Here is an 18,759-nt window from a genome sequence, read left to right as displayed (position 1 = left end):
TCCAATCTGGATCAGCTAAGCCTTCGGATACCTTAGTCGGCTCAATATTACTCAGGAACGTGGAGTATAAACACTCATTAGCTGTCGCAGACCGTGTACGAATAGGTGCTGATGGATCACCAATGACTTGATGTATTGGGTGATTTCGGGTCCACTTCTTGCTATGAGGTAGGGGAATGTAGGAGCTTTGGTCTGAGTTCTCTGATTGCTGAGCAACCGACGTTCAACGCCATACTACTAGCTTGATATTGTCCACCTGTCTAACCACCCATGCACTGAATAAAGTGAGAAAACATGTGTTTCCATACAACTAACATCTTGTTCTTCTCAATATTCGTTAACGACTTTTGGAGGTCAGAGGTAGAGTTTGCTTCAGACGCCAGTTGTAGCCAACATCATATAGAATCTTGATAATATGCTTAGTGTTTGGTTCTCTGGCATAGGGAACAGACATGTGAAGGCAAAGTGCAGTCCGCACGGTTGAGAATCCAAAACTTACGGCTAGTTGGTTGATCTTACAGACAATCTGGACAATGGAGTTGCCATTTTTGTCATGCACCGTCTTTGCCTCGACAGTGTACCAGAACTACCTTACTAGTTCAAAGTTTAGGCCTTATCCTAGTACAGAGTTCTTCAAGAACTTAGAAGCATCTACAAATTGTTGTTTGACTACAGGAATGTCCAGGATTGCTACGTGGTTGTTTGGCTTGAAGGTTTTCTCTTCCAAAGCGAAGTTCATGCTTTATGCAACATCCATGTTTGTAAAAGAAAGAACAGAAAAAAGGAGATTGTGCAAAGATTAAGGTTAGAAAGCACTTTATGACTAAGTTTGAAAGAAAAACTTTCTTTTGACAACCAGAAGAAGAGTAGGGTTTTCAAGAAGATTAAGGTTTTTGAAATGTGGGTTAAACAAATCAAGAAGAATAATGATTTTTATCTTGTTTGTATATAAAAGAAAGAAAGAAATTTTTAAATAACAAACAATGTTTCTTGAATATTAAGAACCAAAAAAGATTTACCAACCCGTTTTTTGAAGGAAAAGGAAGAAACTGGTTTGAAGGTAATTGGGAGCTCTTACTTGCACAATATAGAGAGAGAGAGTTTATGTAAGCGTAAAAGAAATATGAGATGGTAAGAGAGATATATGTAGGTGAGATGAGAGAGAGAGAGAGGAGAGAGGAAAATTATGCTTCAAAAAGATGTGCAATGATGAATTTCTTTGCATGTCATTTTACTGTGATTGGATAGAAGAGAAAATGAACAGCGTGTGTCAGAAGACGCGCGTGATAACATAAATTTTTTAATGATGTCATAAACATATGACGATTCATCATCCTTTTTCTATTAAAACAAAGATCACTAAATAAGAAAAGTTGAGTGCATGATACCAGAAATTTTTTAATGACGTAATAAACATATGACAGTTCATCATCCTTTTTCTTTTAAAACAAAGATCACTGAATAAGAAAAGTTCAGTGATAGTTTTAAGTTTTCTTTTAAAACACAAGATCACTGAATAGGGAAAGAGTTCAATGACAGTTTTAAGTTAGAAAAGAAAAACATTTTAATCACTTAATAAGAAAAGTTCAATGATAGTTTTGTTTTAAGAAAGACAAGTAGGTATACCTTAGAGATATACTTACTCAAGAGTTCATTGATAGAAGAAAAAACATTGAAACATCTCTTTTAAAACATTTTGATCATTGAATAAAAAAAGATTCACTAATGGTTTTAAGTTTTTAGAAAAGAAGAGAAGTATACTTACCTTAGAGACAAAGATACATTTACTCAAGAGTTTAGTGATAGATTAAAAAACTGAATCATTTCATCATGTATCACTGACTATTTCTTAGAGATGAAGGAACTAATCCTCAACGTTCAGCATTCCAAGTTCGCTGATTAAGATATTAAATGTTGTTTCATCAAGAGGCTCAGTAAACAGATCAACTAATTGGTACTCAGTGGGTATGAAGTGAAGTTAAATATTACCATTTATAACAATGATCTCTGATAAAATGATATATGATTTCAATATGTTTGGTCTTGGACTGAAGTACAAGGTTGTTTGCAATTACAAAGGCCCTAGTGCTATCATGGTAGATAGGGATCTTTAGGAGCTAAAGATCATAATTGGGGAGCTATGTTATCATCCAAAGGATTTGGGCACAAGAACTTCTAGCAACAACATATTCAGCCTCAACACTTGATGTGGACACTGAATTTTTCTTCTTACTTGTCCAGCTCACCAACTTTCCACCTAGAAGCTGACAGCCTCCAGTGGTGCTTTTCCTATCAATCATGCAACCTGCAAAATATCTATCCACATTACTGAGTAGGTCTAAAGCAGAGTCTTCGGGATACCAAAGGCCTAGATTAGAAGTATCCTTAAGATATCTGAATATTCGTTTTGCAACAATCAGATGGGGCTTATTATGTTCAGACTGATATCTTGCACATAGACAAGTAGAATACATGATATCAGGTCGACTATCTATGAGATACAACAAGGAGCCGATCATTCGTGTATAAATAGTAACATTTATAGACTTTCATTTGGATCCTTGTTCAACTAGAGAGGAGGAGTCATTAAAGTCTTCATAGATAAACTGCTGGTTAAGTCAAATTTCTTCAACATATCCCTGACATACTTACCCTGATTGATAAAGATGCATTTATCAGTTTGTTTAATACGAAGACCTAGAAAGTAAGTCAGTTCTCCATCATGCTTATCTGATATTCTTTCTTCATGCATTTAGCAAACTGAAAGCACAAAGAGGGATTAACCAAATATAATATTATCGACATAAATTTGGGCAAGAGAGATATGACCCTTGGCTTTCCTATGAAATAAGGCATGGTCAATATTTTCATGGAAAAATTTCTTAGAGATGTGAAATAAAAAAAGGGTGTCATACGAGGCACGAGGGGCCTGTTTTAACCCATAAAGAGCTTTATCCACTCAATAGACAGGATTAGGATATTTTGGGTCGAGAAACTCTAGAAGTTGTTCAACATAAACTTCCTCCTGAAGTTTTCCATTAAGAAAAGCGCTATTTTCATCCATTTAGTGGACTTTACAGTCCCTATTGTAGCTTAGGCTAGGAAGAGTAGAATAGCTTCGAATCTAGCCACTGGCGTGAAGTTCTCATCGTAGTCGATTTCTTCTTCTTTCCTATATCCCTAAGCAACAAGACGATCCTTGTTACGGGCTACAATTCCTTGTTTATCGAACTTATTGCGATAAACCTATATGGTGGCTATCACAGTTTTGTCAAATGGACGCGGACTTTTTCCTATCAAACTCAATGAGTTCTTCTTGCATAGCAGTGACCCAACTTGGGTCAGTGATAGCCTCATTTATTTTCTTGGCTAAATTAGAGAAATAAAGTTGACATAGAGAGATATATTACCTAGACTACGACGAGTCTGAATACCTGCAGTTGGATCACCTAGAAGTTGAGTGATGAGATGGTTTTTCTTCTATAGCAGAGCTGGTAAGTGATATAGATTATCACCTTCTGATAGTAGAGGCTCAGGTATAAAAAATCAGGCTTAATCCAGAGATTCTTCGGCAATAACTTAAATAGAAGAAGATTAGTGACTGAAGGAGAGTCAGTGACTGAAGGGTCAGTATTTGAAGTAGAAGGGGGTAAGTGACTAATGGGAATGGCAGCAATGCCTGAAGAGGACTCCACTTCATTATTAGTCACATCTGGAATGATAAATGAATCATTGTCAACTGCAGGGAGGTCAATGTTCAGTTGATTGCTTAAGGAAGCTTCAAGTTCTCCATAGTGAGATATCATCCAGTTGTCTAACTTTTCATCATCTTCAGAGATGGCTTTAGACTTAGTTGATTGAGATTCATCAAATGTGACATGAATAGATTCTTCTAGCATTTGTCGTCTTTTGTTGAATACTCTGATGGCTTTGGACACTGCAGAATATCCAAGAAAGATACCTTCATGAGCTTTGGGATCGAACTTTCCAAGATGGTCTCTTTTGTTTTAGATATAGCATGTACAACCAAGGATGTGAAGAAAGTTGAGAGAATGCTTTCTACTATGGAAGAGTTCGTAAGATGTGTTCTTGAATCACTTAATGGTCAGCGATCGGTTCTGAGTAAAACAAGCAGTGTCGACAACTTCTCCCCAAAATTGAGTAGGGAGACGAGATTCACTGAGCAATGATCGAGCAACTTCAAAGATCGTTCGATTTCTCCTTTTAGCAACCCAATTCGGTTATGGAGTTCTCACACCTGAAAAGTTGTGTGAGATTCCCTTATTCAGAAGGAAGTCATCAATGGTACTGTTTCTAAATTCAGTGCCATGATTACTCCTGATAGATCGTGCTTTCATGTTTTTCAATACTTCTATGCGCTTGACAAATGAGATGATTTCTTCAAGTACATCACTCTTGGATCTGAGAAAGAAAACGCAAGTGTACCTGGAAAACTCGTCAACGGTAACGAGCGTGTATTTCTTTCTAGCTATGGATTATACATTAACAGGGCCAAATAAATCCATGTGAAGTAGTTGAAGCAGTGGTCACTGAAGAGACTAGCTTTGACTTAAAGCTAGCCTTTGTGTGATTTTCTTTCTCACACGATGAGCAAAGAGATTCATTTGCAAAAGAGTGCTAAGGAAGGACAAAGACAAGATCCTTTCGAGACAGCTCATTTAGCGTCTTGAAGTTGAGATGCGAAAGCCGTTTATGCCATAACCAGTTGATATTTGAAGAAGCTTTAGAGAGAGAAAAACTATTCTTTAGTGAAGGGAGAATCCATGTTGATGGCGTGCACGTTCTCTTGACGAGAACCTGTAAGAGCGAGGATTTTATCTTTGTCGAAGACATAACATGAATATTTTAGAAATTTCACTGTGAAATATTTATCACACAGCTAACTGATGCTAAGAAGATTGTGCTTCAGTCCTTCAACATATTCAACATGTTTGAAGGTGGTTGCACCGTTGGTTAATATACCAAAGCCCTTGGTATATCCTTTTCCTCCAAAGGTCACGAAAGGGCCTCTTTCATCTTTATAGTTTGAAAGCAGGGATCTGTCACCGGTCATGTGTCTTGATCATCCACAATCAAGATACCAAATGCATTTGACTTCCTGAGTAGAGGTTGATGGGGAGGGATCATTGGAGGATGATGTCTCAGATGGTTCATCTTTGACATCATTGGCCATGAGACAAAAATAGGTCATGTCTTCCTCGTCTGAGGATGATTCATTAGATGAATCAGCCCAGTCATTCTCTTCAGTGACAAGACCCTTGTCAATGAGATTTGACTTTGGATTTTCAACTATGGTCAGGGGAGGAGATATATGGTTGTTGCTTTTTCTTATGAACCTCCTGAAGAGTTAATAAGAACGACCATCGACTCATCAAACTCTGAAAGATCAGCGTCTGTCAAGTCCTCAGAGTTAGAAGGATCCAACTAAGAGATAGAAACAGAAGAGGAGAGGAGTAGAAGAAATATAATTGTCAGGTGAAGGGCTATCAGAGATCAAAGCTAAAGAAAAGTGTTAGTCCCGTTAGGGTCTACAAGATGTGTGTAACAGTTTGTTGAAGGGAGGGGGGATGAATACAAACACAGTAAACTTTTTAAATTTAAAATGTATATTGATAAAGAAGGATCAATACAGATTTTACAAGATTATTTGCAGAAAGATAAGGTTAACATAACCTATATAAACAATCTATGTTACACACTAATTCTTAGTAAACAGAAATGATTTGTTGTTTAAGACTTAGAAGAAAATAAGTTCTTTCTGGGTAAGAAATATTTAGAATACTTAAAAGGGATTCTAACTTGCTTTTGAAGATAAGCATATTGTGTTCTTTAGATGTGTGTTCTTTTACGTATGAACGTAAGAGTAAGGGTTCAAGAGTTAAGAGTATCTCTACACGGAGATAGAACACATATATTTTTACCCATTGCATTAAATGCATATTTAATGCAATGTAGTAGGGTTGAACACACGTCAAGCCTTTAGAGAAAGACTTGTCCTTTGCTATAGTGAATAGTACAAAAGCCTATTCATGAGCAGACATCCTTTCATGGAGTTGGTGGGTAGTAGAGTCAACTAATCAGCTCTGTACCGTACTATGCTCTAGAAAGGCTATTGGTTTGTCCTTTGTGTGTGTAAGGAATAACCTGAAAGTCTCTTTTGATCGTTAAATGCTGGAATAACCTGAAAGTCTCTTCAGCATTCGCTGAGGCTTGGGTAGTCTTCACACATATGTTGAATAGGTTGTAATCACTGAATGTCGCTTCAGATCACGAACTCGCCAGTCTCTAATCTTCAGTTTCAGTCTTCCGCTTTCGCTGAAGGTTCTTTGGTGTGAGTTTTGTCTTCTTGAAGTATCGTTGTTGCTGGTGGACTAACATTGCATGTTCTCAGCGATCACTGAACAGACTCAGTGATGCTCGCTGGAACTGAAAGACAGAAACATAAATAATTCGTATAAGGTAAAAGGGATTATCATCAAATCACTGAGAAAGAGGATCAACAGAGAGTTTTTCATTTCTCTAGAGTCTTTTAGAAGATTCTTCTTCAGCTGACGAGATTACTCATGATTAAGAAATATCCCATAAAAAGAACTGAGGGAAAGGGACGACATGTCCTTAGACATCTTTAGACACATGGTATAATTATCCCATGATTCTGGCAAACATTCAAGGAACTTTGTCAGCGTCTCCGAGTTGGAATATTCTCTTCCAACTTCCTCAAGTCAATAAGAAGACAATTAAAGCATTGATGTACTTTTGACAAAGATTAAGATTTTCTACAAAGAAAACTTTCATATTGTCTTACTAAGTTTATCTTCCTCAATTCTTATACCTCAATAGTACCTTCATGTTGAACACAAAGAGTGTCCCACATGGTTTTCGAGGTTTTAAGCTTCGTCACAGAGTGCTAGATCTCTTCAGGAAAAGTCATTGTTATGATAGATCTCACACGAGTATCTAAAGCCATCTTTTCCTTATCTTCGTCACTTCACTAATGAGGAAATTTTTGAATCTGCCATTCAGGAATCGCGACAGTCATAGCAGTAGCATGAACTTCTGGGGAGATTGTGAATGGAACATAAGGTTCATTCTCAATGTAGTATGAAATCTCAAGATCCACACCTTCCAAGAAGACAAACATCCAGTTCTTCCAGAGATTGAAGTTGTCTCTTATAAATTGGGGAGGTTTGGCAAGAGAGCAATTATCGTTAAAGTTTGTGCTCATGATTTGTATAGCCATTTGAAAGGTAAATAAACTATCTAGAAAAGAAGAGATAATAAAACCCCAATAAAACAACAATACAACACAAAAACAAACACTTCTCTGATACCACTTGTCGGGCCCAGTCGGATGTACAAGAGTCTATAGGTAACAGTTTGTAGAGGGGGAGATGAATACAAATACAGAAGCTTTCACTTTTAAAAACTTATATTGATAAAGAAGATCAATATAGATTTTTACATATTGTTTACGAAAAAGATAAGATACAGAATTTATCTAAATAATCAAAGAAACACACAAATTACAGATAACAAGAATAAAAGACTTGCTACAAGAAATAGGTTAAGAAGTATTTTGCTCATCACTTGTTAATGTGGAAGTCTTTCTCTTAGATAGAGAGTTAGAGGGAGAACTATATTTTTGGGTAAGATCTTCAAGGCAAGGATGCTTGAATATGAGATTCAGAGGTCTAACTAAGAAGGATGAACTAGTAAGCTATTTATACTCATTGCATTAAATGGAATTTAGAAGGTATAAAGCACGTGACAAGCTTCTCCTTCGTTGCAGATATATAGTCTTTGGTCGTATATGAATAGTCGTCTTTCATAAAGTAGGTAAGAACGCTTGGAGACAGTGGAGTGACTCCGTATAGTATTTTACTTTGAAAGGTATGGGTTTGTCCTATGTGTTCAGAAGGACGAGACAAAAACTAATCTTTATCAAAAAGATTCATTTGATCCCTGACATTGAAATGATGTTGGAGGTCTCTTTAGTGGTCGCTGAATATTGCAGTAGAATTCACACTCGTGTAGACGAACTTGTTATCACTAAAAAACCGCTTCAGATCACGAACTTGCTAATCTCTATATTCAGCTTCTATCTTTGATATCGCTGAATGATCTGTAGTGTGAGTTTTATCTTCTTGAAGGATACTTGTTTCTTAAAGAATTACAATAAATGTTCAGCGATCACTGAACAGACTCAGTGATGATTGCTGAAGCTGAATACAGAGATAGTATACTTCATAAAGTTAACAGGATCTCATCAAATCACTGACAGAGGGGATCAACAGAACCAAATGGTCATTTCGTTAAACTCAAGGGTAAAATCATAATTTTTATCATTTCATTGTACTTAAGTAGTTTTTTCGTCTTTCTTGATATCATCGTCTCCCCAAAAGAAATTTCAAGAATAAAATTTAAACTTAAACTGGAAAAAAAAAAACTCTAAACCTAATGAAAAACAAAATATAAACCTAAATGAAGCCTATAAAAAACCAAAACAAAAACCTAAAGCTGATTAAAACCTAAATGAAACCTATAAAGAGAAGTTTGTAAACAAACAATCCCTACATCCAGATCTGCTTCTTGTTAAGAAATCCGACAATAATGGTTGGATCTGCTTCTTCTTAGGGAGTCGGAGATGAGGATGCGATGGCTGAAACCCCACTTTTCCCCATCGACATCACGAACCAGAAGCCGATTTCAGTTTATTCTTCTATTTGTGTTGTCGAACTCAATTTTTGTGTATGTTTGCCAAACTCGATTTTGATTTTAATGGAGAAGATTTTTATTTTTGTATTTGTTTCAAACTCGATTTCTCTTTGTGTTCAAACCTAATTAAATTTCAATGGAGAAGATTTAGTTTTTGTGTGTGAGAGAGTCAAAGTCGATTTCTCTGTGTTTAACTTCTTTGGAGAAAATTTTGATTTGCCAAACTTATTCTAATTTCAATGGAGAAGCTTTAGTTTTTGTGTATGAGAGAGTCAAAGTCGATTTCTCTGTGTTTTCCAAACTCGACACTGATTTCAAGGTTTAACTTGTATGGAGGAAATTTTGATTTGCCCAACTCGAGGTTTAATTTCAATTGAGAATATGAATATTTCAATGAAGAAGATGAACGATCCGATCAAGAGGCATAAAAATAGAGTAAAAACATTAAATTGAAGGAAAATGCTGAAAAGACTATAATGCCCTTGTAGTTAACAAATTTGATGGATGGCCGTTTGGTTCAAAGACCAAATCCAAAAAAATTGCATACTATCAGCTTATCTTGGTAATAAATGAAGTTTAAGAACTAATTTCATAAAAATCCACATACCACAAGGACCAGATTTTTTAATTTACAATATTTATTATTAGCACGATAAATATGGTGAGAAGATATTAAATGAGGGTTAAACCATATGTAAATCATTCAAAAAAAAATATTTAAAGTTGCATATGTGAATCCAATATGAAAAATTTGTAACATCAGTTTACATATGCATCTTTAAATATATTTTTCGAAACTTTTCGATAAATTCATATATGAACCTTTTTTTATCATCTTCTCACGATATTTAACCATTTTATTCGAACCAACCTCTTATTATTTAAATGACCAAACACATAAAAAAATTAACAAATTGTATAAGATAAAACATAAGGGTGCATAACCCATCAACCGTTCAACCCAACCCAATACAAAGACCAACAAAATCCAATTTAATCATATGTTTAATTGATTTATAAAATGTATAAATGGAGGAGAGTGGCGTCACTCAAATCGAACCAGAATGCCAAACTTGAAAAAATATATATAGTAATAAAAATATTTGTATTATTAACTATTAAATGTCTATTAATAAACAAAAATACATAGTCCATATAAAGACAATTGATTGACGGTTTAATGTGCTAACCCATTAATTAAGTAGTCCAAATTCCAACTATTCCAATGCTTCAAGTCAAAATTTTGTTTTTTCATCATAGATAACATGAACAAACTCAATGCTAAAGTAGCATCGGAGTTCAAAACCGTTATTGATTGACAATTTTATGTTAATTCAATGTTCTTATGTACTATGTTGACATTTATGATGGGAAATTAGTCATAAACGTTGATGGCTCTAATATTTTTGAGTAGTTATGTGTCATTTGACGTTTTGGGTTTTGCTTCGATTTTTCAAAAAAATGACCTTCTTGCCTAGTGAGTTGTTGAGCCAACTGAGCCATTTGAGTATCCATCATGATATTAGTAGAAACCATGAATTATAACCAATTGGTCACTTGTTAAAATAAGTTGTGGAAGTGCTCATTCTTTTGGTTTTGACTATTGACTAAGATTGCAACTTTCTAAGGAAGATTCCTAATAGGTTCTCTGTGCTTGTTGCTGAAAGGGGCGTTCAGAGCTGGAGCACGGTGCTGAAAGGCATTTTGCTACTGTTGGAATGGAGGTTATTGTGGAAAAGGTGGTTGAGGTTGGTACACATGGGTTGTTGTGGTTGATATTGCATCCCTGACTATTGTTGTTGTTGGAAAGAAGGTTAAGGTTCCTGATTAGTTTTTTGATTAATCTGGATATCCAACCTTGCATATGAGGTGGAGATAGGTGTGTCGCCATGAAACGTTAGGATATTGGCTCCATCCTGGATTGTAAGTAGGAGCATTTGCGTCATGAACTCTATGTTGACCTCGAGGCTGGATTTGTAGGACATTCTTTTGTTCCATGGTCATGTTATTAGCTACCACACATAATTCAAATTCATGACCATGTTCCCCACATATGTTACAAGGTAATGCCGGCTACCCTTGAGGTCGTTGATCTTGCTCATCTTTGTCATCTTATCATCGACTCGAGAACTCGTATCTTAAACCTTTCCATCATGCCTACAAATACGTTAGTGTTGGACTTAGCTGCCTTTTTATGAATAACTTGATCAGTTGGCTGTTGATAGTGATTTGTGGCATCAATGCCTTGATCAAGGTTGGAGTCTTACTCATGATTATACCCCACCCACCCCACCCCACAATCGGTTGTCTTATCAATAGAGAATCTAATAGGATTCAACCTATTGTAGAAAAATCTGTTGGGATTTTACCATGGGAATTGATCCCGCATAGGAAGGAGAGGGAAATTGGAGAGACTTATAAGGCTAATTCCATAAGCCTTATCAAAATTGGACGAAGCCACATGGATTAAGCTTGGTGCTTGGTATATACATTAATGGTCAAAGGGCTGTTAGGGTCTCTTAACCGACTATTGCCGAATCGGTGTTACGAACAGTAGCACATGTTCGTGATCGTTTTTGGGATAACCGCAAATATCTACCATAGGATATATATAGTCTTCACTTTCCCTCCGAATTTGATAGCAGCAAATATACAATATTGCTTTGTTTCTTCATGTTTTTCCCCAATACACGATCCATGAACACATAGGAATCTCGACAGATTTATGTTCTCGTGCAAGAACACAAATTAGATAGTTGTATCCTCTAAACGGACGCTCAGACTACGCACGAGTAGGGGCGAAATTCTGTTTAAGGACACTACAGAAGCACGCCTCTATATGTTCATCTTCGATCGTTCATTCCAAGTATGTTATCTTACTCTACATGATACATATTTGCTATATGAACATATATACATATACACGTTTAGTTCGTTTCTCTTGATTTTTAATTATTCCAGTGCACGTAAACGTTCACACTAGTCTATGATAAGTTCAGTACAATAACATAGGTTCTAACAATCTTAAACATAATTTTGTGATGGATCCTACATCCATAATAAAGAACCATGTCGAGAAACCGGAAAAATTCAAAGGGACGGATTTTAGACACTGGCAACAGAACATGTTGTTTTATTTAACAACTCTTCACGTCTCCAACGTGTTAACGGATGACGAGCCCTGTAATCCACCCGTGAGTCTTGGACAAAATGTTCCTACCGCTACTCAAATGAAACAATTTGAGAAAGCAGTGGAAACTTGGAAGAGCAACGAATATAATTGTATAAATTATATTCTAAATGCTCTTGATGATTCCATATATGATATCTACTCAACTTTCAAAATCGCAAGAGAGATATGGGAATCATTACAGCATAAGTATAAAAACAAAGTTGCTTGTTCCAAACGATTTGTGGTAGAAAAATTCCTACACTACAAAATGATTGACACTAAATCAATCGTCAAACAAGTTGAGGAACTCCAAGTCATCACTCACGAGTTGGAAGTGGAAGGTATGGGCATCAACTCTAACTTTTTGGTAGGGTCTATAATTGAGAAGTTACCTTCGTCATGGAAGAACTTCAAATTGTACCTGAAACATTTAACTGATGATATGAGCTTTGAACAACTTGTCCTCAAACTCCGAGTTGAGGAGGATAACAGGTTGTCTGAAAAAGCCGATGCTAGTTCCTTGAGCCAAATGCAAATAAGATGGCTGTAAGTACCTCTATGGGGAATTTTCAGAAGTTTAAGGGCAAAGGCTTTGCCCCTAAGCCATCATTAAAAACTCTCTTGCCCCACAGAAAAATAACTTCAAAAAGCCGCACATCCTAAGCTGTTGGGTGTGTGGTAAGCCCAGTCATAGGGCAAAAGATTGTAGACACAAGAGAGATCATGGTGGTGGTGGAAATGGTGGTGGAGGTGCTGGACCGTCTCACCAAGCCAACATGGCTGATTCTGAAACTCAATTCATCGGCGTGGTGGAAGAAAATTTGGTGACTAACACTACGGATTGGTCGCTTGATACCGGAGCCACTAGACACATATGCAATATCAGAGGCTCATTTGCTACATACCAAAAGGTTAGTAATGAAGAACCGATGTCTCTGGGGAATGCGACGACGGCAACGGTAGAAGGCAAAGAAAAGCGATTCTGAAGCTCACTTCCGGAAAAGACCTCGTTCTTACAAACGTGCTACATGTACCTGACATTAGGAAGAATTTAATTTCTGGTCCTATGTTAAGTAATAAGGGATTCAAGATTGTGTTTGAATCGAATAAGTTTGTAATTACTAAAGGGGGTCTGTATGATGGAAAGGGTTACCTTTCCGAGGGACTCTTCAAAATGACAATGTATTTAGCAATAAAACGACGAGCACTGGCTCGACTTCTATGTACATGATTGAATCATCTACCTTATGGCATTCTCGACTTGGGCATGTCAATTTTCGTTGTTTACAAAGAATGAAAAAACTTGGCATGTTACCATCTTGTTCAATGAACAACAAAACTAAGTGTGAAATATGCATAGAATCCAAGTTCACTAGTCATCCACATAAATCCGTTGAGAAAAATAATGAAGTACTTGGTCTAATACATAGTGACTTGTGCGACTACAAAGCAACTCCTACGTGTCGAAGGAAAAACTATTACATATCTTTCATTGATGATTGCAGTAAGTTTTGTTATGTATATTTAATCAATACCAAAGATGAGGCTTTAAATATGTTTAAAACATACAAAGACGAAGTTGAGAATCAACTCGATAAACGGATCAAAATCTTAAGATCCGGTAGAGGAGGAGAGTATGAGTCAAATGACTTTGCTGAATTTTGCTGCTCTCATGGTATTGTGCATCAAACGACGGCCCCTTATACTCCCCAACAAAATGGAGTAGCTGAAAGGAATAATCGAACATTGAAGAACATGATCAATTCAATGTTGATAACCTAAGGGGCACCACATAGCTTATGGGGCGAGGCATGCCTTACTGCAAACATGATATTAAATAGGATCCCTCACAAAAACAACAATAAATGTCTGTATGAATTATGGAAAGGAAGGTTACCCACCTTCAAAAGAATGAAAGTGTGGGGTTGCTTGGCCAAGGTTCAAGTCCCTTTGCCTAAACGGACAAAACTTGGACCAAAAACCGTAGATTGTATATATCTTGGTCCCGCCAAGAATAGTGCAACCTATAGGTTCCTTGTATACAAGTCTTACGTTGATTATGTCAACGTCAATACCATCATAGAATCTGCAGAAGCAGAATTCTTTGAAGATATATTTCCTTATAGGGATAAAGAGGGACAATTCTCCAATCAAAGGAAAAGAGCTTGTGAGGAAACAAGTTATGATGCCTTAGACCAAAGTGATCAGAACATTCATGATGAAACTTCTAAGGCTCAACAAGAGTTAGAACCTAGAAGAAGTAAACGAGGAAGGATCGCTAAAGATCTTGGTCCCGATTTTATGACCTTCAATGTAGAAGGTGAACCTCAATCCTACAAAGCCGCTATGGAGTCATCAAAGGCACCTTATTGGAAATAGGCAATAAATAGTGAGATAGATTCAATCATTCAAAATAATACTTGGAAATTGGTTCATCTACCTCTGGGACACAAACTGATTGGCCATAAATGGATTTTTAAAAGAAAACTTTGGCCCGATGGTACCATAGAAAAGTACAAGGCTAGACTTATAGCTAAGGGGTTTCATCAAAAGGAGGGTCAAGACTTCTTTGACACCTATTCGCCAGTTACAAGAATCACGTCCATAAGGACTTTAATAGCTATAGCAACAATTCACAATTTGGAAATTCACCAAATGAATGTGAAAACTGCTTTCTTAAATGGCGAATTAGATGAAGAGATCTATATGCAACAACCTGAAGGATTTGTTGTTAAAGGCCAAGAACACAAGGTATGCAAATTGGTGAAGTCCCTCTATGGACTTAAGCAAGCACCAAAGCAATGGCATGAAAAGTTTGACGACACCTTGTTATCAAACAACTTCCGAATCAATGAATGTGATAAATGTGTATATGTTAAACAATGCAAAAATGCTTATGTTATTATATGTTTATATGTCGATGATATGCTTATCATGGGAACCAACTTGGATATTATCAACCAAACCAAGAAGATGCTACATTCCTCATTCGATATGAAAGATATGGGAGTAGCCGACATTATCCTTGGTCTTAGAATTCAAAGAAATTCCAATGGTTACATCCTGTCTCAATCTCATTACATTGAGAAAGTTCTACAAAAGTTCGGACACTATGACGATAGACCGGTGGTCACTCCATTTGATCCATCTAGTCAATTAAAGAAAAATCAAGGAGATAGTGTGTCCCAATTGCAATATACACAAGTGCTTGGGAGCTTGATGTATATTATGAACTGTACTAGACTCGATCTAGCATAATCAGTGAGTAAACTTAGTTGCTATTCGCACAATCCGGGTAATGATCATTGGTTTGCACTAGTGAGAGTGCTCCGATATCTCAAACACACCATGAATTATGGGTTGAACTACACAAAATATCATCCTGTTCTGGAAGGTTATTGTGACGCCAATTGGATTTCAAACAATTCAGAAATTAAGTCCACAAGTGGGTATGTCTTTACACTTGGTGGAGAAGCAGTATCGTGGAAATCATCAAAACAAACGGTAAATACACACTCAACAATGGAAGCATAATTTGTGGCTTTAGACAAAGCAGCGGAAGAACCTGAATGGCTTAAAAGCTTCCTAGGAGGTATACCATTATGGCTGAAGCCTGTCACTGCTATTTGTATACAATGTGACAGTATGGCCGCTCTAACAAGAGCAAAGAATCATATATACAATGGTAAATCAAGACACATAAGGCGTCGTCACGACACTATATATGATTTGCTAAAGAATGGAATAATATCCATTGATTATGTAAAGTCAAAGGAAAACATAGCCGACCCTTTGACGAAAGGGCTAAATAGAGAGCAAGTCATTAACACATCGAAGGAAATGGGCTTAAAGCCAATTCAATGAGTTATAACCTGGCGGAAACCTAACCTAGCAATATTGAGATCCCATGGTTCTAGGTTGAATAGGCAAACTAGTTGGGGAAAACTCAAGACGCAATCTAACACACAGGCATGCTCATTCCTATGATACTTTTTGTGTGTTTCCGTTGACGATTAAGGGTTGAATAGTACTTCTTAATAATGCTAATAGCTTTGACAGTGGAACAATACGAAATGTTCTTGATTGGCATTACCTATGTGAGATTGATGTATGGTCGCATCTATGAGGATCGAGATGACAATGTTCTCTAAGAATCTCATGAAGAAAGGATACGTTCAAGACCGAAATGAACACAACCGTAAGAGTTACACTATGTGTTAGATATGATGTATAGGATACTTGTTGTCTAGATTTACTAAACAAAGTGGTTAGTTCAAGACATTGTTTACTACTGTTATAACCAGGTTTTCTACGAATCTGGGTCAAGGTAACTTTATGTGTTTATGGGATGACATGCATAATTATGGTAATATTTACATGAATTATGTGTGCATATGTGGTAAATTACTATTATGCATGCATGTGGAAAATTATATAGGCGGTTATAGGATAATATAATATGAGACCCAAACCTTCATGGTTAAGAAATGATGATTTTTAATATATATTCTTTCAAAACCACCTAAGGACTTTTATATTAAAAATATCATCCACCGCCTCATCCTAAGTATAAAAGAAAGAGGATAAGGTAAAAACCTTATCAGTTCACTATTTTGCAAAATATACAAGAGAAATATAAAGGTGGTGAAAACATTCTTAGAAAGTGCTCTTGAAAAATATTCTTGAAGAATATTGTTGTTTAAAGATTTTGTAATTTGCTACGTGATAATCTGCAGAATATGTTATTTTAAGGTGAGTTTTAAACTACCGTCGATTATAAACTGTGAGTTTTATCTACTGTTTGATTCTATAAATTATGGAATATTGATGGGTTTAAATTTAAAAGAATCCAGTAGAACTGTTTTAAAAGGTTTTTAAAAGAAACTGTTTTATGAATTGAAAAGCTTAAACATGTTTTGAAAAAGATTGAGCAGGAACTGTGTTTGAAGGAACAATTTGGATTTGGTACTCTGTTTTTGAGGATTAAGCAACAACAGACGATTGAGAAATCATATGTAGAACAGATTGCTCTTATGGTTTGAAGGGTTTGAATATAAACCTGTGTTGAGATTATGATTTGTTAAAACTATAGACGAGGTTCACTCTGACGTACATGACTTTGTTTAGTCATTGGATGAAATAGTCTATAGATTATGGATAAAAACTATGAACGAGGTTCACTCTGACAGAAAGTTATGCATCCTGTCATTAGATGAAATAGTTCATATGAATTTCAGGGGAAATAAGAATGGTCGTTGTGTGTGATGGACAGCTATTGCTATAAATAGGAGATTGATGGAAGTAATAAGGATGGTCGTTGTGTGTGTGTGCATGGTATAACTTTTACTATTATATCTAATAAGAATACAACAGATTGGAGTTCACTCTTCTTGGTGATTTGAGGATTTAAAGATGTTGTTCTTATTGAAAATAGTAGTATTGATGTTATGGTTATGGGAAAATATGGCCTATGGTTATTGGTTTTGACAAAAGTATTTTGGAACAAAATATACATTTTATGAGGAACCAGAGGAGCTCTGGTTGGTCCTCACTAATGGACCAGAGGGTTCTTGTTATTTGATTTGATGAATAAGCAAATTTTTACTAAACGTATTAGTTGGACCAGAGGCTCTATATCTATTGATAAGAGCTTCTGTGTCAAAATCATCTTTATTGATAGCATCTTCTTTGTCAAATCATATTTATTGATAAGAGCTTCTGTGTTAAAATTATGTTTTAAGAAGTTTTAAGAAAAAGGAATTTTATACTTAGTATTTTATACAAAAGACATACCATAAGGGCTCTGGTCGACTCGCACGTCGAACCAGAGGCTCTGGTTGATCATAACTTTTGAACCAGAGGCTTTGGTTAGTACAACTAGAGGCTCTGGTCGAGTAAGAACTATGTATCGCTACTCTTTTTATGAGAAAGGACATCTTGTTGATTGGAAGCTTAATCTTAAGAATAGTATATGAGCTAGAGGCTCTGGTTAGTACAACCAGAGGCTCTGGACGAGGGAATAAAAGCTCTTGTAGTAGGACCAGAGGGGCTCTGGCCCTATTTATTGAAATATATTCTAAGTAGAGTTTGGAACCAGAAGCCCAATGGACCAAGTCAGAATGTGATTTTTAGTCTTTGCTATATAAGATGGATTATTGAAATAAATGTTTTGATGATCTTCATCCTGCATTACATAAAAGGGAACCTCACTAGACATTCATGTCTAACCTCATTTTGTGTTTTCAAAAATATGTGTGCAGGTAATGAGATTAAGGGAAAGAGCATTATGTGAATTACTTCCCTACGTGCTTAGCTGTGTGAAGATCTTGACTAGTCTTGTTTTAGAATATAAATACTAGGATACAAGAGCATGTACTTTTGGAAATTTTGAGTTATGTATTTCACGTTATAGACTCTTGTATTATGGACCTTCGTGGGGAAAACATGTATTCTATGTATGAAATATGTGTTATATGCAATGTATGGATTTGGGGGTGTTACAGAAGGTGGTATCAGAGCCTGAGTTTATGAGATTTAGGTATTCACATGCATGATGCCTAGACTTAAACTGTTTCATTGCATAGTAGGGTCCCAGACATAGTTAGCACCTTTGGAATAAATATGATAAGTTAAGAGATTAGTGTGTAAGGTATTTTCGGATTACATCTGGCCAATGTAATTTTGAATTTACAAGACACATAACTGAACTTGGAAACTTTATTATATTTGGGAATGTGAAAATATGTTTATGAATTTTGAAATCTACAAATGGCAAGCAGATCTAGTAGGTCAGAAAGGATCACCCGCCCCAACCCCACTAATGAAGAAGAAGATTCTCCTATTATAGCTCC

At 36.1% G+C, this 18,759-nt stretch overlaps 1 protein-coding gene across 1 annotated transcript; it reads left to right on the top strand.

Moving 5' to 3' along the window:
• Positions 1 to 11,777: 11,777 nt before the first annotated feature.
• LOC112506050 lies at positions 11,778 to 12,894 on the top strand. The gene is made up of 2 exons (XM_025110078.1): positions 11,778 to 12,454; positions 12,597 to 12,894. Exons 1-2 carry the CDS (start codon positions 11,778 to 11,780, stop codon positions 12,892 to 12,894), a joined length of 975 nt encoding a protein of 324 aa, XP_024965846.1.
• The last annotated feature ends 5,865 nt before the right edge of the window (positions 12,895 to 18,759 follow it).

This window comes from Cynara cardunculus (genome assembly GCF_001531365.2).
Source record: "Cynara cardunculus var. scolymus isolate 2C chromosome LG 2, CcrdV1, whole genome shotgun sequence".
Lineage (NCBI taxonomy): Eukaryota > Viridiplantae > Streptophyta > Magnoliopsida > Asterales > Asteraceae > Cynara > Cynara cardunculus.
This window is presented reverse-complemented; position numbering and strand designations above follow the sequence as displayed.